At 54.5% G+C, this 15,778-nt stretch overlaps 6 protein-coding genes across 6 annotated transcripts; 3 read left to right on the forward strand and 3 right to left on the reverse strand.

Moving 5' to 3' along the window:
• Window positions 1-43: 43 nt before the first annotated feature.
• On the forward strand, window positions 44-772 carry BDZ83DRAFT_575559 (uncharacterized protein; the record flags this gene model as incomplete). The annotated part of the gene is made up of 1 exon (XM_060504825.1): window positions 44-772. One exon carries the CDS (start codon window positions 44-46, stop codon window positions 770-772), a length of 729 nt encoding a protein of 242 aa, XP_060365958.1.
• A 438-nt stretch (window positions 773-1,210) lies between these two features.
• BDZ83DRAFT_618052 (Spc24 subunit of Ndc80-domain-containing protein) lies at window positions 1,211-2,517 on the reverse strand. The gene is made up of 3 exons (XM_060508055.1): window positions 2,283-2,517; window positions 2,044-2,176; window positions 1,211-1,868 (listed from the first exon to the last, which is right to left on the reverse strand). The coding sequence occupies exons 1-3, from the start codon at window positions 2,307-2,309 to the stop codon at window positions 1,411-1,413; spliced, it is 618 nt and encodes a 205-aa protein (XP_060365959.1). The 5' UTR covers window positions 2,310-2,517; the 3' UTR covers window positions 1,211-1,410.
• Window positions 2,518-3,049: 532 nt separating this feature from the next.
• On the forward strand, window positions 3,050-3,821 carry BDZ83DRAFT_650927 (mitochondria fission 1 protein; the record flags this gene model as incomplete). The annotated part of the gene is made up of 4 exons (XM_060510409.1): window positions 3,050-3,065; window positions 3,155-3,173; window positions 3,277-3,370; window positions 3,492-3,821. The coding sequence occupies 4 exons, from the start codon at window positions 3,050-3,052 to the stop codon at window positions 3,819-3,821; spliced, it is 459 nt and encodes a 152-aa protein (XP_060365960.1).
• Window positions 3,822-4,738: 917 nt separating this feature from the next.
• Window positions 4,739-6,571, reverse strand: BDZ83DRAFT_575482 (uncharacterized protein; the record flags this gene model as incomplete). Its single annotated transcript, XM_060504819.1, has 3 exons — window positions 4,739-5,789; window positions 5,880-6,370; window positions 6,428-6,571. 3 exons carry the CDS (start codon window positions 6,569-6,571, stop codon window positions 4,739-4,741), a joined length of 1,686 nt encoding a protein of 561 aa, XP_060365961.1.
• Window positions 6,572-7,561: 990 nt separating this feature from the next.
• BDZ83DRAFT_618057 (ankyrin repeat protein) lies at window positions 7,562-10,793 on the reverse strand. The gene is made up of 4 exons (XM_060508056.1): window positions 9,840-10,793; window positions 9,757-9,781; window positions 9,126-9,704; window positions 7,562-9,075 (listed from the first exon to the last, which is right to left on the reverse strand). The coding sequence occupies exons 1-4, from the start codon at window positions 10,501-10,503 to the stop codon at window positions 7,974-7,976; spliced, it is 2,370 nt and encodes a 789-aa protein (XP_060365962.1). The 5' UTR covers window positions 10,504-10,793; the 3' UTR covers window positions 7,562-7,973.
• Window positions 10,794-12,814: 2,021 nt separating this feature from the next.
• Window positions 12,815-15,598, forward strand: BDZ83DRAFT_718873 (fungal-specific transcription factor; the record flags this gene model as incomplete). Its single annotated transcript, XM_060512121.1, has 2 exons — window positions 12,815-14,424; window positions 14,473-15,598. The coding sequence occupies 2 exons, from the start codon at window positions 12,815-12,817 to the stop codon at window positions 15,596-15,598; spliced, it is 2,736 nt and encodes a 911-aa protein (XP_060365963.1).
• Between the last annotated feature and the right edge of the window lie 180 nt (window positions 15,599-15,778).

Raw genomic sequence — 15,778 nt, forward strand, 5'->3', positions numbered from 1 at the left:
CGCCCCCCAAATCAAACGGCTTTTACGTCTACCAATCGAAGCCATGGCTCTCATCAACCCCGTATACGCTATCATCGTTCCCTTCCTCTTTCTCTTCACCATCCCGCTAGCGATATTTGCCGGGATTACGACAACACTCGCCTTTACTGTGCTCATATTTCGAGTCATTCTCGTCTACTTTGATCTCGCGATATCTCTGCTCCCTTCGTACATTACCGGTCGTCCTAGGTATCTTTCTTATGCCTCCAAGGCACCGGTGTCCGGTAGTCCGTCACCGTCGCTAACGCCCACACGGCGTTCCGCCTCGCGTCGCGCAAGACGACCGTCTTCTGCCTCCGCCGTCTCCGTCGGCACAATAACACCCATCTCGGAATCAGGAGGCATCGGCTTATTTCCCTCTGTCGGTATTGATCGGGACTACGAGGGTCTTGGTGGCTGGCGCCTCGGAAACGGAAACGACGATGAGTTGTGGATGACCATCAACTCACGTCTTGAGCTGCCCGATCGTCAGTACCAACGACATCATCATAGGAGTCCTAGCGGTGGACCTACCACTCCAGGTGGCGGCGATGGCTACCTCATGATGAAGGGAGGTCGCAACCGAAGCCCGGAAAGCAATCGAGGCGGATACACAGCTATTGTGTCGCCCAATAGCTCAAGGGCACGCACACCAACCAACACACACATCGCGTTCACAGCACTCGACGGTGTCGACGGTGACTACTTTCCATCATTATCAACCAAATCTGTAAGAAAGGTTGCCGTGGCGTGAGAGAACTGATCCCTACTGGCGTGCTGGTGGATGACGAAAAGTTATCATTAATGGGTGGGGAAAGAGAAAATCATGGTTCTTATCTCGACTCTCTCGCCGCAAAACTGACGAGAAAAGAGTGCCCTCGAAAGTGGGCGGTGTAAGAGAGTTGTGTGAATCATTTTCTTTGTTTAAAGCCGGGATGCAAGGCATGATATAAGTCCCTGGATAGGGCAATGGGAGGAAGATTAGGTGGAATAGGGATATCCTCTATGACAGGACAGGACAGCCCAAAGCAAGGAATGGGAATATTGGCCCGGCGAGGCTACTCACGGACAGGATTTTGGACTTGGACTGGGAGTCCGTAGGCGTTTTGGTATATCACATCTCAACAACAGTCCAGACGGACGATGTTTGAATCAACAATCAAGAAATCATCAACTTCAAGGCCATTCGTCACTCAATAAGACATGGTGGTGTTCATGCTTCGTATTCTTGTGACCAAACTACAATTCCACTGTTTGAGGAAACATATTTGATGTTCAACTTTGGTGCAATCGCGAAGAAAAGTGTCTATTCGAGACGTGGTATCCGATCATAAGTCCTCCAAACGCCGTCATTAAACCCAAACAGAAACAACCTCTCTTTTGAACCCCCATTTACAAAGTCTGCCAAAAGTAGTTGGCATAAAAGAACTTTGAAAACTTTTTATCCATATTAACAACATGCACATCCCCCTTGCGATCATTCCTCACAACCGCGCGCGTGAACTCTCCCGTACCGCTACCATCCTTTCCGTCGCGCTCAATCTCGATGCCCAGGCTGCGGTACACTTTCAGGCGCAGCAGCACCTCGTCGTCGACGGGGTCGCGGCGGCGGGCCTGGTCGTCGGCGGAGCCGTCGAGACCCTGGATCTCGAGCTCCTGCAGGCGGGCGTTGAGGTCGGCGGCCTGCTGGGCGAGGCGCTCTGCTTCCATTTCTGCGTCCGAGGCGGCTTTGGCGGTGCGGAATTTTGTGGTGTCGAGGCGGGCTATTTCGGAGGCGTGGGCGGTGGAGGAGTGGGTTGAGGTTAGCTCTGCGTGTTGGGATGTCATTGTGTTTAGTTGGCGGGAGAGTTCTGTGGGCATGTTAGTTTGGTTCGGGGGGGGGGGGGGTTTCGATCCGGTTTGAAGATGGGCTGTGGTTTTGGGAGGAGATCTTGGATGCGACTCTGACCCTTGGAAGAGGGGATGACCTGTCTTTCCTATCGAGGAAGAGGCAGGAGGAAACGGGGGATGGTGACCAGGACATACTCTTGAGGGCATTCTCTGCCTCGCGGAGGCGCAGCTCGCGGGCCTGCTGGAGGGTGGAGAGAGATTCATTGATGCGGGCGATGGCTTGCTTGTCTGGTTGGATGTTGAAGTTGTCGATTGTGTGCGAGATGAGCTGTTGGCGCGAAGAAGATGCCTCTTGTGAGCGATTTGCTTCTCCGAATAGGAAGTAGATGCCGTCAACAGGGCAGGATGACGGGGGATGGAGGGGGAACCCTTACCGTCGCGGGCTCCTCTGCTAAAAGCATCTTGACCGATTGTTCTGTTCTTGATATGACGGAAGTATTGTGTTGTATCGTTATTTTGCTGTGTGCATGCGCGGGGAGCTGGAGTTGTGATGTCGCGTTGTTTTTTTCGTGGTGGTGTTTGGTGTCGTTACTTGATTGACCTGGGGTCGATGGATGGATGGATGCGACTAGAAATCGTGCAGTGGGATAAGTCACGGCAGAACGAACCAACCAAAGCCCAATACGGGAATCCCCCAAACAAAAAACTGTCGCTGCCCGTCTGCCCCCGGCTTGCCTTATCGCACGGCATCACCCGGACGACAATCAGTGATGACTAAGTTTCTCACAGTCGAGTGACCCCTATCACAGACTCAACAGCCCCACCTCAGCTTGTCTCCAACACTCGTCATCCGCCACACATGACGCCGCCGTCGCCGCCCCCAGAGTGGCCCGCCCGGAAGAGTCCCCACGTATCTTCAAATGTCAGAGCTTCAGCCACTCTTCCCCGATCCCGTTCTTCCCAGCTGTAGCCTGCACCTTTTTCTCGATTTCTGCATTCAGCATCTTCAACGCTTTGGCATCTTCAGCCCTGTCATACCTAGCAACTGTGACAGCTGCTTTCAAACTTCCACGCGATCGAACCTTCTCAACCCACGATACAACTGCGACGTTGAAGATCCTCGTACGATCCGTCAAAATAAAACAAAATATCTTTACACACGACATTTCCATAGCCACGAGTCAACCGCATCATCGCAGCCATGGTTGATCTACCTTGTAAGTCAGCCCTCTCCTACCCCCGTCCTCCCCGCCTGGAGCGAACCAACGTCACCATAAGGAAGTCCACGACTGACCACTCTGCGCAGACGCCCTCGACGCGGAAACGTATGTCCTATTCTCCTTCTCATCTTCAAGGCCACCTTCCATCCCCGCGACACCCGATCCTGCGACAGCATCATGAACTAACAAGCCCCTCCTCGCACCGCAGGCCCCTCAAGGCATCCGAGCTCCAGGTCCTCCGCGCCCAGTATGAAAAGGAAGGCGACATGGTCGGCGTCCAAACCAAGTTCAACTACGCATGGGTACGACAATCCCCCCTCTTCCCCTTCCTTCCTCGTTACCGTCGCCATACCCCTCATACCCCCATAATTCCTCTCCTTCTAGCTTTCATCATGTACTAATCCTTATCGAAAAAACCAACAGGGCCTCGTAAAATCAGACTCCCGCAACGACCAACAACTAGGCGTCCGCCTCCTCTCCGAAATCTTCCGCGTCTCCCCCGAGCGCCGCCGCGAGTGCCTCTTCTACCTCGCCCTCGGCAACTACAAGCTCGGAAACTACGGCGAGGCCCGCCGCTACAACGACCTCTTGCTGGAAAAGGAACCCGCCAACCTCCAGGCCTCCAACTTGCGCCAGCTCGTCGACGACAAGGTCGCCAAGGAGGGCCTCATGGGTGTTGCGATTATTAGCGGCGTTGCGGTCGCGGCGGGCGTGGTGGGTGCGTTTTTGGTGAGGAATGTCAAGAGGAGATAAATGTGACACCTATGAGAGACAGAGAGAGAGGGAGAGAGAGAGAGAGAGATAGTAGGACGGACTATGAGGTGTCGGTGTGAGTGACGGGCACCTGAGATGATGGCGATGACGAAAAGGAGCGACTGCATTCGAAGGGGGCGAGGGGGGGGGGGTTAAGGAGCGGCACATGTGGGGAATTGCTACGCCTGCATTGCACATCGCGTGTGCCGAAACCTTTACTTACTCCGTGCTTCCCCCTCTCAAAGTATCTGGTAATGTGTATTTGTATGGAAGTAACGACGGCTATTTGTTTGGACCGGTGTACGGGGCGTATACACATCTCTATTCTACCTCACGAGCATTATATTTGCAACAGAAACGTACACGATTCTTTCCTCTCGGGAATGACTGTTGTCATGTGCCTTTACAGTAATGCAATGGGACATCAAGAGATGGAAGGGATCACTTACAAAGAGTGACCTTCATCAAGATGGAGTAGGATCTGGTTGTGCGATTGATCTCCCATGCTGATCACATGAACCTGCCTGGATCTCTTATTCTCGCTGTAGACCGCGGTTCCAGAACACACTCATGCATTTCACATTTTGACGGATACTTCCTGCTTTCATGCTGACTGCAGTACGGAGATCTTATCCTGCCTAACCCTCGCCACCAAAAGGAGAATGCCTGTCTGTTTTCCTGTGACAAGGTCCCAAGTATGTACAGAAGAGGCCCTGCGGGTCATGAAAATCTGACCCACGGCGGCGCGGTCGAGCTCAAAAGAGAAATAACGGTCTCAACGACCAATGCTAAACGCCGTCGACCCTCGTCGTAATTCGTGATATGCCTACCGGCCGCGTTGGAGCCGCGTGGCTCGCTCAAATCTTTCATTGGCAAACCACCCAGATCCATTCCATTCCTTAATCAATCCCACAAGCTTACTGTCTCCGTCTCTCACGCGGGTTACTATCTCCCGAACCCGATCCTCGAGAAAACTGGTTTCTCAGCCAATTAAGCGGGCCGTGGTTGGATCCGGCGTCCTGGTTACTGTCCTGGTTGCTGTCCTGACCTCTGTCCCAATTACCGGACGAGGGACTACGCTGCCTAGCTCGAAACACGTCGGACTGGTGTCGGCGGAGGCTCGGGGGCGAATGAGAGTCCCGTCTAGCCGATCGAAAGCTGGGCATTCGGCTCGTTTCCTGGGAACGTTGCGGGTCACTGCGGCCAGTGCTGGAAGCCCCGTAGCGTCCGTAGAGTTCATCGACAAACGACGGCTGGGGTCTCGTGGAGTCGGCAGGTACCGGAGGGGTCGCGTCCATATAATTCGACCGAGGGGGAATTCCTCTCATCGAATTTGCCCAGTGTCCAGGATCATTGCCGGGCCAGAACGAGTCTTGATGGCTCTCTGACGAGCCAGGCGCTGCTCCGGGGCGGGTTTGCGATGGGTTGTTGTCGTCGACATTGCCGCCGTTGTTTGAACCGCTCGCATTCGCATTGTTATTATTGTTGTTATCGTTATTGTTGCTGCTGCCGCCGCTAGGCTCTTCAATCGGCGTACGGCATATGGGGCAAGTGTTGTGCTCCTTCAACCACATGACGACGCACTGGTCGTGGAACCAATGCTTACAGGGCAGCACTGTAGCGTCGTCACCCTCGTTGAAATCGTCAATGCAGATTGTGCACTCAGTCTTGCCCTCGGGGCCAAGCATCTCCTTGTCGACCTTTTTGCGCTTGAGCTTGCTGAGCGCATCTTCAGTCGCCGGGGGTGCCGCGTTCGATGCCGGATTCTGCTCCATCAATTGAGAAATGATCCGGTCCAGGGCCTCCTGGGTGTACACAGCATCGCCGTGCGAGGCGTTGGCTGGGTTGAGCATGTTGAGAATCTCATGAAGAAGTGTAGGCGCTTGATTAGGCGCGCGCTGTCCCTGGCCGGGGCCCATTCCGGCCGGTTGAGGGGGTCCTGCTCCAGCTAGGACGCTGCTGAAGATACTAGGAAGCTGGTCAGCATTCGTTCTAATGGAAACGACGGTGATTCGAGGTCCAGGCGGTGGCTGGCCACGAGGTTCAAGGCTGACGTACGACTGGAAGGGGTCGCCTCCAGCTCCAGTAGGCGAGTTAGCTCCTCCTTGGTGAACATGGATGGGTCCAGTGGCGATCGTGAAGCTTGTGGTGCCTCCGGGACCTGTTCTCTGGAATGTGCGAACATTGCCCTGGCCGCCAAAAATACTTCCACCAGCGCCAAAGCCAGGAGGGCGAGTCTCGTCAGGAGGTCGCGGTGGCATGCCCATGCCGAAATCGTTCACCATATCAATAAAGCGTCGAATGATCTGATCGCCATCGTTCACATCGGGGGGCTGGCGCGTGTTTGGGTTTGGACTCTGTCCTGGGCGCTGAGAATTATCCCAGATCGCTCGGTGTACGACGAACCCGCCTGGGCCGCGATGCAGATGCTCCTCTATATCCGCCTCTTCAGGATCCGAATCGTCGTCGTAGATATGACGTCTGAGTCTCGGGGAATCGTGCAGCGGGGGACCATCCTCGATCTCTCTGGGGTCGTTCTCGGGAGAAACCTGGGTGTTCGTCAGCAAGTGTGGCAGGAGGGAGGGGGTAGTGGTAGTATATCGTACAATCTCTGTAATCTCGCTTTCGCAACGAGGGCACTGAAGACCATGCTCATCTTGCCACCACTCGTGGGAGCAGGCGTGACAGTAAACCACCTCTCGGCCATCCGTGGCAACCAGGTGCCCGCCTCTTGAGGTGTGGGAGTCCATCTCGGCCTGGTTGCTATTGTAGGCGGCGAGGGCTGTAAGACCAAGGCCTACAGCAAGGCCGGCAGCGCGAAGAGCTCGGAACGCCAGACTGACAGATTTAAGGAGTCTGTTCGAGGTGGCGGAAGCTTAGGTATGGGCAAGAGTTGCGCTGTAGTACGGTGGCTGGCGCTCAAGCTATTGCGCACCTTCAGCTGCTTGTTGACGATAGCCCGAAGTCTGGGTTAGAGTGGAAAAGAAGGCTCTCGAGAAATGCCCAAAGTTGGGGCAGGCGCAGTCCAAAGTTGGTATTGGTGTGAGGTGTAGAGCGCAGAATGTCAGCCGAAGTGATGTTGGGGTCGTTGTCGGTGGAGAACGGAAGGTGCGGTAGGACAGCGTTGTATTCTTAGGTCGGCAGGTACTTCTGGAAGGCGAGAGCAGCGCTGAGCGTGGAAAGCCTGGTGCGAAAAAAGGTCAATACCACAGCCTTCTTGAATTTACGGAAAACCCAAAAGGCATAGCCAGTTAAGGGCAGATGTGGGAGGTGTGCGCTGTAGGTTGTGTCTTTACCATGTAATTCTGGTCTGTGACCGGCTGCCGCTTTGGGGGTGGTGGGTGATGGAGCTGGAGGATGGAACCCGAAAGACGTACCTGAGCTAAGCCGAATAACGGAGCATGTGCATATCGCCAATAGTCACGAAAGTGAACAGAAAAGGACGGATTGCTACTGCTGAGGAGTAAGGTGCGGGGAGGAAAAGAAAAGGCAATAGAAACGGTAGTAGAAGAGAGGTGTGAGGGTGTTGGGTGAGGTTGTTGGGATCACAAAAAAAGAGGCCCGCGGCACTGCTCTTGGAAGCTCGGGATGATGCAGTGGAGTGGGCAGTGAGTGAGCTGGAGAAAGAAAGAAGCGCACCCGTCAAGTCGGTCCCTTAGCGCTGTGCTCCTAGGCTGGGGGAGGTGAGGTACCTCTTCACCGGAAGATGTGACGTGATGCTTGTAGTGGGGGTTTACTGCCCGGCTTAGTAATCTTGCATTGTACAGAACAGCGCCACGAGCCACAACGGCATTGATGTGTGTCTCCACTTTTAAGCACCTCTCACCTTCCACCCGCTTCGGTGTGGCAGTGCGTGGCCTTTCACCACCCATCACATTGCATCAACACCTCACACCTCGTCTTCTGACTTTCTCCCAAGCAGGTATGGAGCCCCAACTAGAGGTGGATATCCTAGTCTAGAGACTTACACCACATGCCTTATGGACACGGTTCCAGCTGAAAGAGTGTAGCTTGGAAGGACTGCTCACAACCTTTCATTGCCACGGGATAAATCCCAGCCGAGTTGTGTGTCCTTGATGCTAATGCTCAGAATCGTTGTGTACAATTGTCGCAACTCCTGCTTGTAGGGGGCTATTTGGAAGTGGTATCAACTCAGGAACCCTCATCCATATAGCTTCTCAGCCTCACTTGTGCAAGAGCATCCTCCATCGCCCACTCATCCTGAGATTCCTTATCCCAATTCCAAGTCGGCGCCCTTTTTGCCCCCGCCGGACTCATCTCCTTCATAAGCTTGACAACCTCATGGTGCTTTCGACTCGTGGCCAGGCGCCGACTAGTCTGCCCACTCGTATCCCGAGAATCCGGGTCCGCCCCGGCCCTGAGTAGCAACATGGCCGCCTCGACATTGTCCCTCCAGAGCGCCACAAACAGCGGGGGCGAAGAAAACCGTCCGCCTCTCTTATTGACGTCGACCTTGTACTCTGGTCTGAGTATTAATTGTAGGACAGACGTCATGTTGAACGACGCGGCGTAGTAGAGCGGCTCCGTGTGCCGGATGACGTCCAGATCCGCCGAGCGCAGGACAAACTGCACCCACGCCTCAAAGGCGCCGCCGTGCGCGAGCTTCTTGGTGTCGAAGAAGTCGAGAATGAGCTTCTCGTCTTTATCTGAGAGGGGGAAGCGTTCAGAGTGGATGGGCCACATGTTTGTAGCGTAGTTGAGCAGCGGGTAGGCTGCAAACCTGGCCTTCACGTGTCGGAGCTTGTCCAAGGGGCCTGTGGTGAAGGGCTCGAGTCTGAGGTAGGCGAGGCACTTGCGCATGATGATTTGGTGGCAGGCGGATGCGTCCAGCGCATATTCCGAGGCAGAGGAAGTCCGTATCCATTCTGATTGTAAGAATGTGCGGATGGAGTCGTGGGCGAGGGTGACGTAGTGCTCGCTTACGTGGGCTAGGTCCTGGCAGATTTCGATAATGGCAGAGGGGTCGGTGAGTCGGTCATCATCGTCAATATCGACTTCGTCACCTTCGAGGACGATGGCTTCGGCGAGCTCGTTAAGATGAAGCGGCCGGAGAGAGAAGCAGAGCCAGGCAAGAGCCTCGCGAGCCAGGGCCCGATCTTGTTGGGGTACACGGGTGAGTATACCGGCGTAAAACCCGTTGAGTGTGGACGGTATATCGATCAGAGCTCGTCGTACGTCTCTTCCAGTGCGAAGGGTGCTGAGTCTATCCATGCACAATTTGGCCCATCGAAATCTGCAGCATTGTCAGTATTGACCACAACGGAGTCGAACCAGAACACTCACGTCCCATCCGCTTCTGATGTGACCTTGTCCTTGATCTTGGTTCGTATTTTCGCACTCAAGGACTGGAAACTGTGTTCGCTCGAAAGCCTTTTCTCCACATACACCTCGATATCACAATCTATGGACTGTGTGCTCATGTGTCGGACGTAGATGCTAGGATCAGGCTGCGCCGGCTCGCGCGTACACGTGACCAAGATGCGTAGGTTAGAGTGCTTTGAGCAGAGGTGCAAAAGGGCCTTAACAATGACAGACTCCTGGTTCGTCTCGTTGAGAGCGTCAACCATGAGATAAAAGACATCAAATAACTCGAGGGCTTCACCCATTACGTCGTAGATCTGCTCGACGGACAGGTTGTTCTGCGGGATCAGAGTGTTCCCAGACTTCCTCAGCGGCCGGACATGGTCGAGGATACTTGGGTTCGTCGCTCCTATCTGGGCCAGGATGGAGCCAAAGACGTTCGGAACGGCTTGGGATGCCGCGTCGTCTAGGGAGCAGCAATGGAAACCGACGCCTATGTTGCCGTTCTCTTCCGAGGCTTCATCGCTAGGATGTGCTCTGAGATCCTCAACGAGTTGCGAGCTTGTATCAGTCAGTACCGCATGAGCACCGCCAGGGTCTTGTCTGTTCTTACAAAAGCACCGTCTTGCCGGATCCTGCTGTTTGTTGTGTCAATGGGATGCTGCACGGACTGCAAATATGGGTGACATGACTTACACCTTCCAGTGATCCAGAATACCGGCCGATCAGTGGGAGTGCTCCTTTGCCATTCCAGAAACGTCTTATCGACTATCCATCTGCCAGTACCCGGTGCGCGATCGTGCCTTGAACTGACAAGCTTGTCCTCACTATCGACGGGCGAAAGCCACTTTAGCAAATCAGCCGTCTCCTCCAGCATCCGATCCGTCTTGCGCGCAACAATATCCTCATGCACAAGCGCCGTCAGCTTCTGCATCTCTGACAACACTGACGCCGTGGTATCGAGCGAATCCCTCATCAAGACCATGATGAACCACGTCTTGGCTCTCTCGACAGTAGCAAAATACGTCTCTATATCACCCTGCCGAAAAGGCCAGGCCAAACTTTGGGCAGCGCGGCCCAAGGACGACGTCTTTGGCGTACCGAGCTTCTTTCGTATGGCGTCGAGGGTCTCCTGAGTCATCTTGAGCATGGCGCGGGCCTGCTCCTGTAGCGGGTTATCCATGCTACGCTCATTTTGGACGTGGAAGTGGTCCATTGCGCCTTTGAGGGCGAGGAGCTCCTGGGTGAGTTTGCGTACGTCATCTTTGGCGGATTTGACTGCCGAGACGTATTTGCAGAGGCGCTCGACTACTTCGGTGATGCAGAGGGCGACCTCTATTACGGTTAGAGCTTCGGCCATTGGGTCGCCGCATTTAGCACTTTGAAGTAAGCTACGACTCAGAAATATCGTGTTTGCGGATAGTGGCCATAGCTCCAGGGCAAGGTTTCTCGAGTTCCTATGAGCAAAGAACTGCCAATTTGGGACAACGTGTGAGGACAAATATGACGTCTAGGCTTTTTCTCGACAAGGCTCCTCGAAACGATCGCAAATTAAGAAAATCGACAATTCAGGGCTGGTTCAAGGACGTCAGAGCCGGAAGCTAGGTAGCTATTGGGATCAAAGTATCGGCAGCCCCAAGTGGCGGGAGTTCTTCAACATTGGAAGGGCCGTTCCGTGGCCGGGGAGGCCCCCCGTGCACGGATCAGATAGAAGGTGGGGGAAGAGGGTTGGTGGGGCCATGGCACGTGCACAGGTCTAGCGAGACCTTAAATGTCATGCGCTAGCGGATCTCTGCAGGGTGAAGAGCGAGAATCGTTGTCTCTCTGCTGCTTCATTGAGAACTTGAACGTTATTATTATCAATCAACTTGCTATGAAGATATTCGATTCTGCCGTTACTGCCAAGACCTGATTGACATCAACTATCTCATGGCCATGAATACTCAGCTCATTGTTCTTATGAGAGATGAGTTGCTTGCAGTATAATGATAGAATAATGAGTGATAGCATGGAGTCTATGGCACTTCAAGGTGGCATGTTTCGACACCTGGACTATGTCTTAATTGTAAATCTCACATTAACAAATATCTGGAAAGTCCCTACCATCTTACAACACATCTCGATCCGTCTACAGCTTACGTTCCTAGTAGTGTTGCTGCTACGGATACACTACGAGTACAGACTACGGAGTACAGTGAAAACCCCACTATGCCAGTCGCATTACATGATGACTAGGGTATCCCTTTCTTCCCGGCTCGCCTCCCAATTCGTGGAGTTGCGGGCCGCGGAGGTATTCGAGTCGTCCCCAGCAGCCGGGACACTGAAGGTGGAATTGTCAGCAAAACTCTTTTCCAAGCTGTTTTCTTCAATTACTCATTCTTGTGACCATTTGGAAGTTACGGGCACGCAGAAGAGAGCTGTCAGCTGGCCCCTGTTGAGACTACCTAGTCTAGCAGCAGGCATTTTCTTTCTTTCGATGACTTTAAACTCCGCCGGCGGTCTCACGCAGCAACCCGGCATCTGATTCCACATTGCGCCGGAACAAACGTGCCTAGGCCGGATCTACCTCTCCACCACCGCAATCGCCTGTTGGTCTGCCGTACCCCAAGTTAATCCCAGCCCTCTGTGCATTCCGGCCATAGCCGTCAAGTCAAACCATTTGGATCTCATCACACTTTCCAGAGACCCGGAACTACGATAGAAGCTACAGTGCTTCTCCCATCGGCACCGGTGCACGCAAACTTACCTTACTCATACGCTTCGGCCCTCTCGAGCCGTCCAATTGCCCCTCTTGCCTTCTCAGCGTTCCTCAATGCCTAACGGCTTTTAGGCAATCCCTCGCCTCACGCATAAGCCGCCTCAAGCCACCCATTTTCTGGTACGTAATATGCAAGTAACCCTTTCACATATGCAATACCACCATTAGCCTCCCCGAACTGCCCGCGACTGAGATGCACCAGAGTCACCTTTACTCCAAGACATGTGCTACTTTCCTCCCCGACCGTTATTCTCAGCCACTCTACTAATCAACAAGAAATCTCACATTCTGATGGCCGTGTACCAGCAGCTCATAAGCATCCAGACAACAACCAATCCAAGGCTAACCCGAGGCTGCGATATCGTCCAAAGAACACAGCTGCCTCATTGTTGAGAGATAGCGGCAGCCCACCAGTCTTTAGGTATATCGTCATCAAAAGCCAAGCCTCGATAATCGACTCCCTTGGCTCGTTATCAGACGTCTCTCCAATCCGCATCCTCTGCACACCCAATCGCCTGCCGCTTCTTTATCTCAACGACAGGGTACCTTCAACATCCACGGAGGAGTGAGACGCCCGCAGCCCGCGAGCTACTACTCCACCCCCCTCTCTCTCCGCGGTTCTCGCTCCCGTCCCTGCGGTACCCCCTCCATCGGCATCGGGTATCGCTGTCTTGCAGCCCTTTGATTCTTATTGCGCCGGTGGTGGCCCTGGACTGTCATTTCAGCTTGCTGCCGCCGTCGCATCCACCCCGTCTCCCGGGGACTCGCTGTACCCATTTGATTTCCACATCTCCGCGCACCGCATCAAAGTTGGACTCAGCATCTCCGGTCGCTCACTTCACCCCTTCCGGTGCGTCAACGTCATCTCATTAGTTCGGAGCTCGGCAGCCAGAGACGTGTCCTGGAAAGAAAGATGGACGATCAAGATCTCCCTTTGTCGTCCACATCGGGCGGCTCCCTGACCAAATCCCTGGAACAGCCCTCATCATCATCGTCGTCCGCACCACAACCACCACCACCAGCGGCCAAGAAGAAGTCGTCGCGCAGAGGAGGCGACTCAGCGTCACAGAAGCGGCGCTGCGTGAGCACAGCATGTGTCGCCTGCCGCCGGAGGAAATCGAAATGCGACGGAGCCGTGCCCAGCTGCGCTGCGTGCGCCAGCGTCTACGGCACGGAGTGCGTCTATGACCCAAACTCGGACCATCGCCGCAAAGGCGTCTACAAGGAAAAGGTCGATAGCATGAAGGCGCGCAACTCGACACTACAGATTCTCATCGAGGCCATCCTCAACGCAAACGAGGATGAGGTCTCTGACATTGTAAAGAGGATTAGGACCTGCGACAGCCTTGACACTGTCGCTGAGCAGATCTTGAAACATGAGACCATGCTCCAGGAAGCCGAAGATAACGACAATGGAGACGACGGTTACACAATCGACATGCCCATCGAGGGTGAGAGGGAACTCGCTCGCAAGATGGGCGAGCTGCGCCTCGAGAACGGCTCAGTACGCTTCATCGGAGGCACATCACATCTCATCTACCTAGGCGAATCAGGCGACGCCAACACAAACGAGCCTGAGTCCGACACGAACCTCACCAATGAGGACCCCGTCACCAGCTGGACCAGAGTTACGCAAGATAAGGAACTCATCGCCCACCTCATGAACATGTACTTCAACTGGCACTACACATATTTCACGACACTATCAAAAACATTATTCTACCGCGACTTCTTCAAGGGGAAGCACGGACTAAACTACAAAGGCACCATCTACTGCTCACCACTCCTAGTCAATGCCATGCTATCCCTCGGGTGCCACTTCACCAGCGTGCCAGGAGCGTACGGGACGCCGGGGGACAGCCGTACAAAGGGCGACCACTTCTTTGCCGAGGCGAAGCGCCTTATCGTCGAGAATGATGAGTACGAGCGGCCAAAGCTCACGACTGTCCAGGCCCTGGCACTCATGTCCGTCAGGGAGGCCGGCTGCGGGCGGGAGGCAAAAGGCTGGGTGTACTCTGGCATGGCCTTCCGCATGGCCCAGGATATTGGTCTCAACTTTGACGACGGCGGAATGTCCAATGATAAGGAGAATCTCGGAGAACACGCCGTCGACGCGAGACGGATGACGTTTTGGGGGTGCTTCCTCTTTGATAAGGCGTGGTCGAATTATTTGGGTCGCCTGCCGCAGATACCAAAGAACTCGTACAACGTACCCAAGTACGACGTCTTCCCTTCCGAGGATGCGGAACTGTGGGCGCCTTATACAGACAATGGGTTCGATCAGACATGCAGTCAGCCGTCTAGGACGCGAGCCGTGGGATTGCAACTCTCTAAGCTTTGCGAGATAAGCAGCGACTTGCTCTTGTTCTTTTATCATCCAAATCACATCGGCCGCTCAAGTGGAAAATCTATCGAGCTCAAGAAGCTAAGTGAGCTTCATCGGAGGTTAGAAGACTGGCGAAAGGAATTACCAAACGAGCTGGAACCAAAGGAAGGACAACTCCCCAACGTGATCCTCGTCCAGTAAGTACAACACCACTCCCTCAACACACGATGCTAACATCATCCTAGCATGTTCTTCCACCTCCAATACATTCACCTCTTCCGCCCCTTCCTCAAATACACACCCGCAGCTTCTCCCCTCCCATCCCACGTCTCCCCGCGGCGCATATGCACAGCCAACGCCGGTGCGATATCCAAACTCATGCGCCTATACAAGAAGAATTGGAACCTCCGCCAAATCTGCAACATCGCCGTCTACATGGTCCACAGCGCCTGTACTATCCACATGCTTAACCTCCCCGAGAAGACCGCCAAGCGCGACATCATCCACGGCGTGAAACACCTCGAGGAAATCGCCGAAGACTGGCTGTGCGCGCGCCGGACGCTGAGCATCATCAGCGTGCTGGCACGGAAGTGGAATGTCGAGTTGCCCGAGGAGGCGGAGGCCGTGCTGAGGAGGACGGACGAGACGTACGGCACGTTTAGTACCTCGGACGTACCGTCGCCGAGGTCGAATCTTACGGTTGCGTCATCGCCTTCGCCGACGCAGGGTCCTGTTTCGCCGGTGATGGGGAAGCCGGATCAGTATAGCCCACTCAACCAGTTTGCGCAACCGCAGTCCAGCGAGGATGTGGCGCCTAGTCCGACGGATCTTCTGATGGCGAGCGCGTCTCTGGCACAAATCAGCGGTGCCAGACCACCGTCTCATCAACCTCACAACGGGATGGGCATGGGCCCCAACTCCCTCGGCGGCTGGTCCCAACCCGGCCTCACCCAGTCGATACCAACATACCAACAGCAACAGCAACGCTTCACCGCAATGAACAACAACCTCGCCCCATCACAGACTTCCCGCGCCGGACCCGGCAGTGCGCGGCAGCAGCAATTATCCCCCGGCCAAGTCTTCCAGGGCCTAGACCAGGACTGGTTCCTCAACGACGGCGCCAAGTGGCACCAGAACTTTGAGGCGTGGAACATGGCTACGTCACAACCCGGCGGCGGCGGCGGCGGCGGCGGCGGAGGAGGAGGAATGCCGGCGAGTGATCAGATGTTTATGTTTTCGAGTGGGAATGGAGGTATGCAGCCGCCGCCGCAACCGCAGCCGCCGAGGCAGTCGTCTGAGGATACGGCGAGTCCTAATTTTGAGGGGTTGAATTCGTTGGATACCCATGGGTGGTTGCCGGGACTGGATTAGGACTTGGACTTTCATTGTAATCTACCTTCCCAGCAACAGGCTTCACGTGTTATCATATGAAAATGAGCATAGATTAATGAGAGTAAAGCGAATGCTGCGTTTGCCATCTTGTTTTATGCCATCGTGTGCTCCCAAGATTGAATTCCCCGCGACTTGGATAGACTTGATTGGCCTTGACAT

Source organism: Colletotrichum acutatum (assembly GCF_030867785.1).
Source record: "Colletotrichum acutatum strain CBS 112980 chromosome Unknown BDZ83scaffold_37, whole genome shotgun sequence".
Classification (NCBI taxonomy): domain Eukaryota; kingdom Fungi; phylum Ascomycota; class Sordariomycetes; order Glomerellales; family Glomerellaceae; genus Colletotrichum; species Colletotrichum acutatum.

Excerpts from the sequence above, each read along its gene's own strand:
- BDZ83DRAFT_618057 (XM_060508056.1), bottom strand. The coding sequence starts at position 10,503 with ATGGCCGAAGCTCTAACCGTAATAGAGGTCGCCCTCTGCATCACCGAA. Across the intron at positions 9,782-9,839 it reads ATTCTGGATCACTGGAAGGT|CAGGATCCGGCAAGACGGTG; the intron begins GTAAGTCATGTC and ends CACAACAAACAG. Across the intron at positions 9,705-9,756 it reads TCCGGCAAGACGGTGCTTTT|CTCGCAACTCGTTGAGGATC; the intron begins GTAAGAACAGAC and ends GACTGATACAAG.
- BDZ83DRAFT_618052 (XM_060508055.1), bottom strand. The coding sequence starts at position 2,309 with ATGCTTTTAGCAGAGGAGCCCGCGACG. Across the intron at positions 2,177-2,282 it reads TAGCAGAGGAGCCCGCGACG|CTCATCTCGCACACAATCGA; the intron begins GTAAGGGTTCCC and ends TCGCGCCAACAG. Across the intron at positions 1,869-2,043 it reads GGCAGAGAATGCCCTCAAGA|AACTCTCCCGCCAACTAAAC; the intron begins GTATGTCCTGGT and ends ACATGCCCACAG.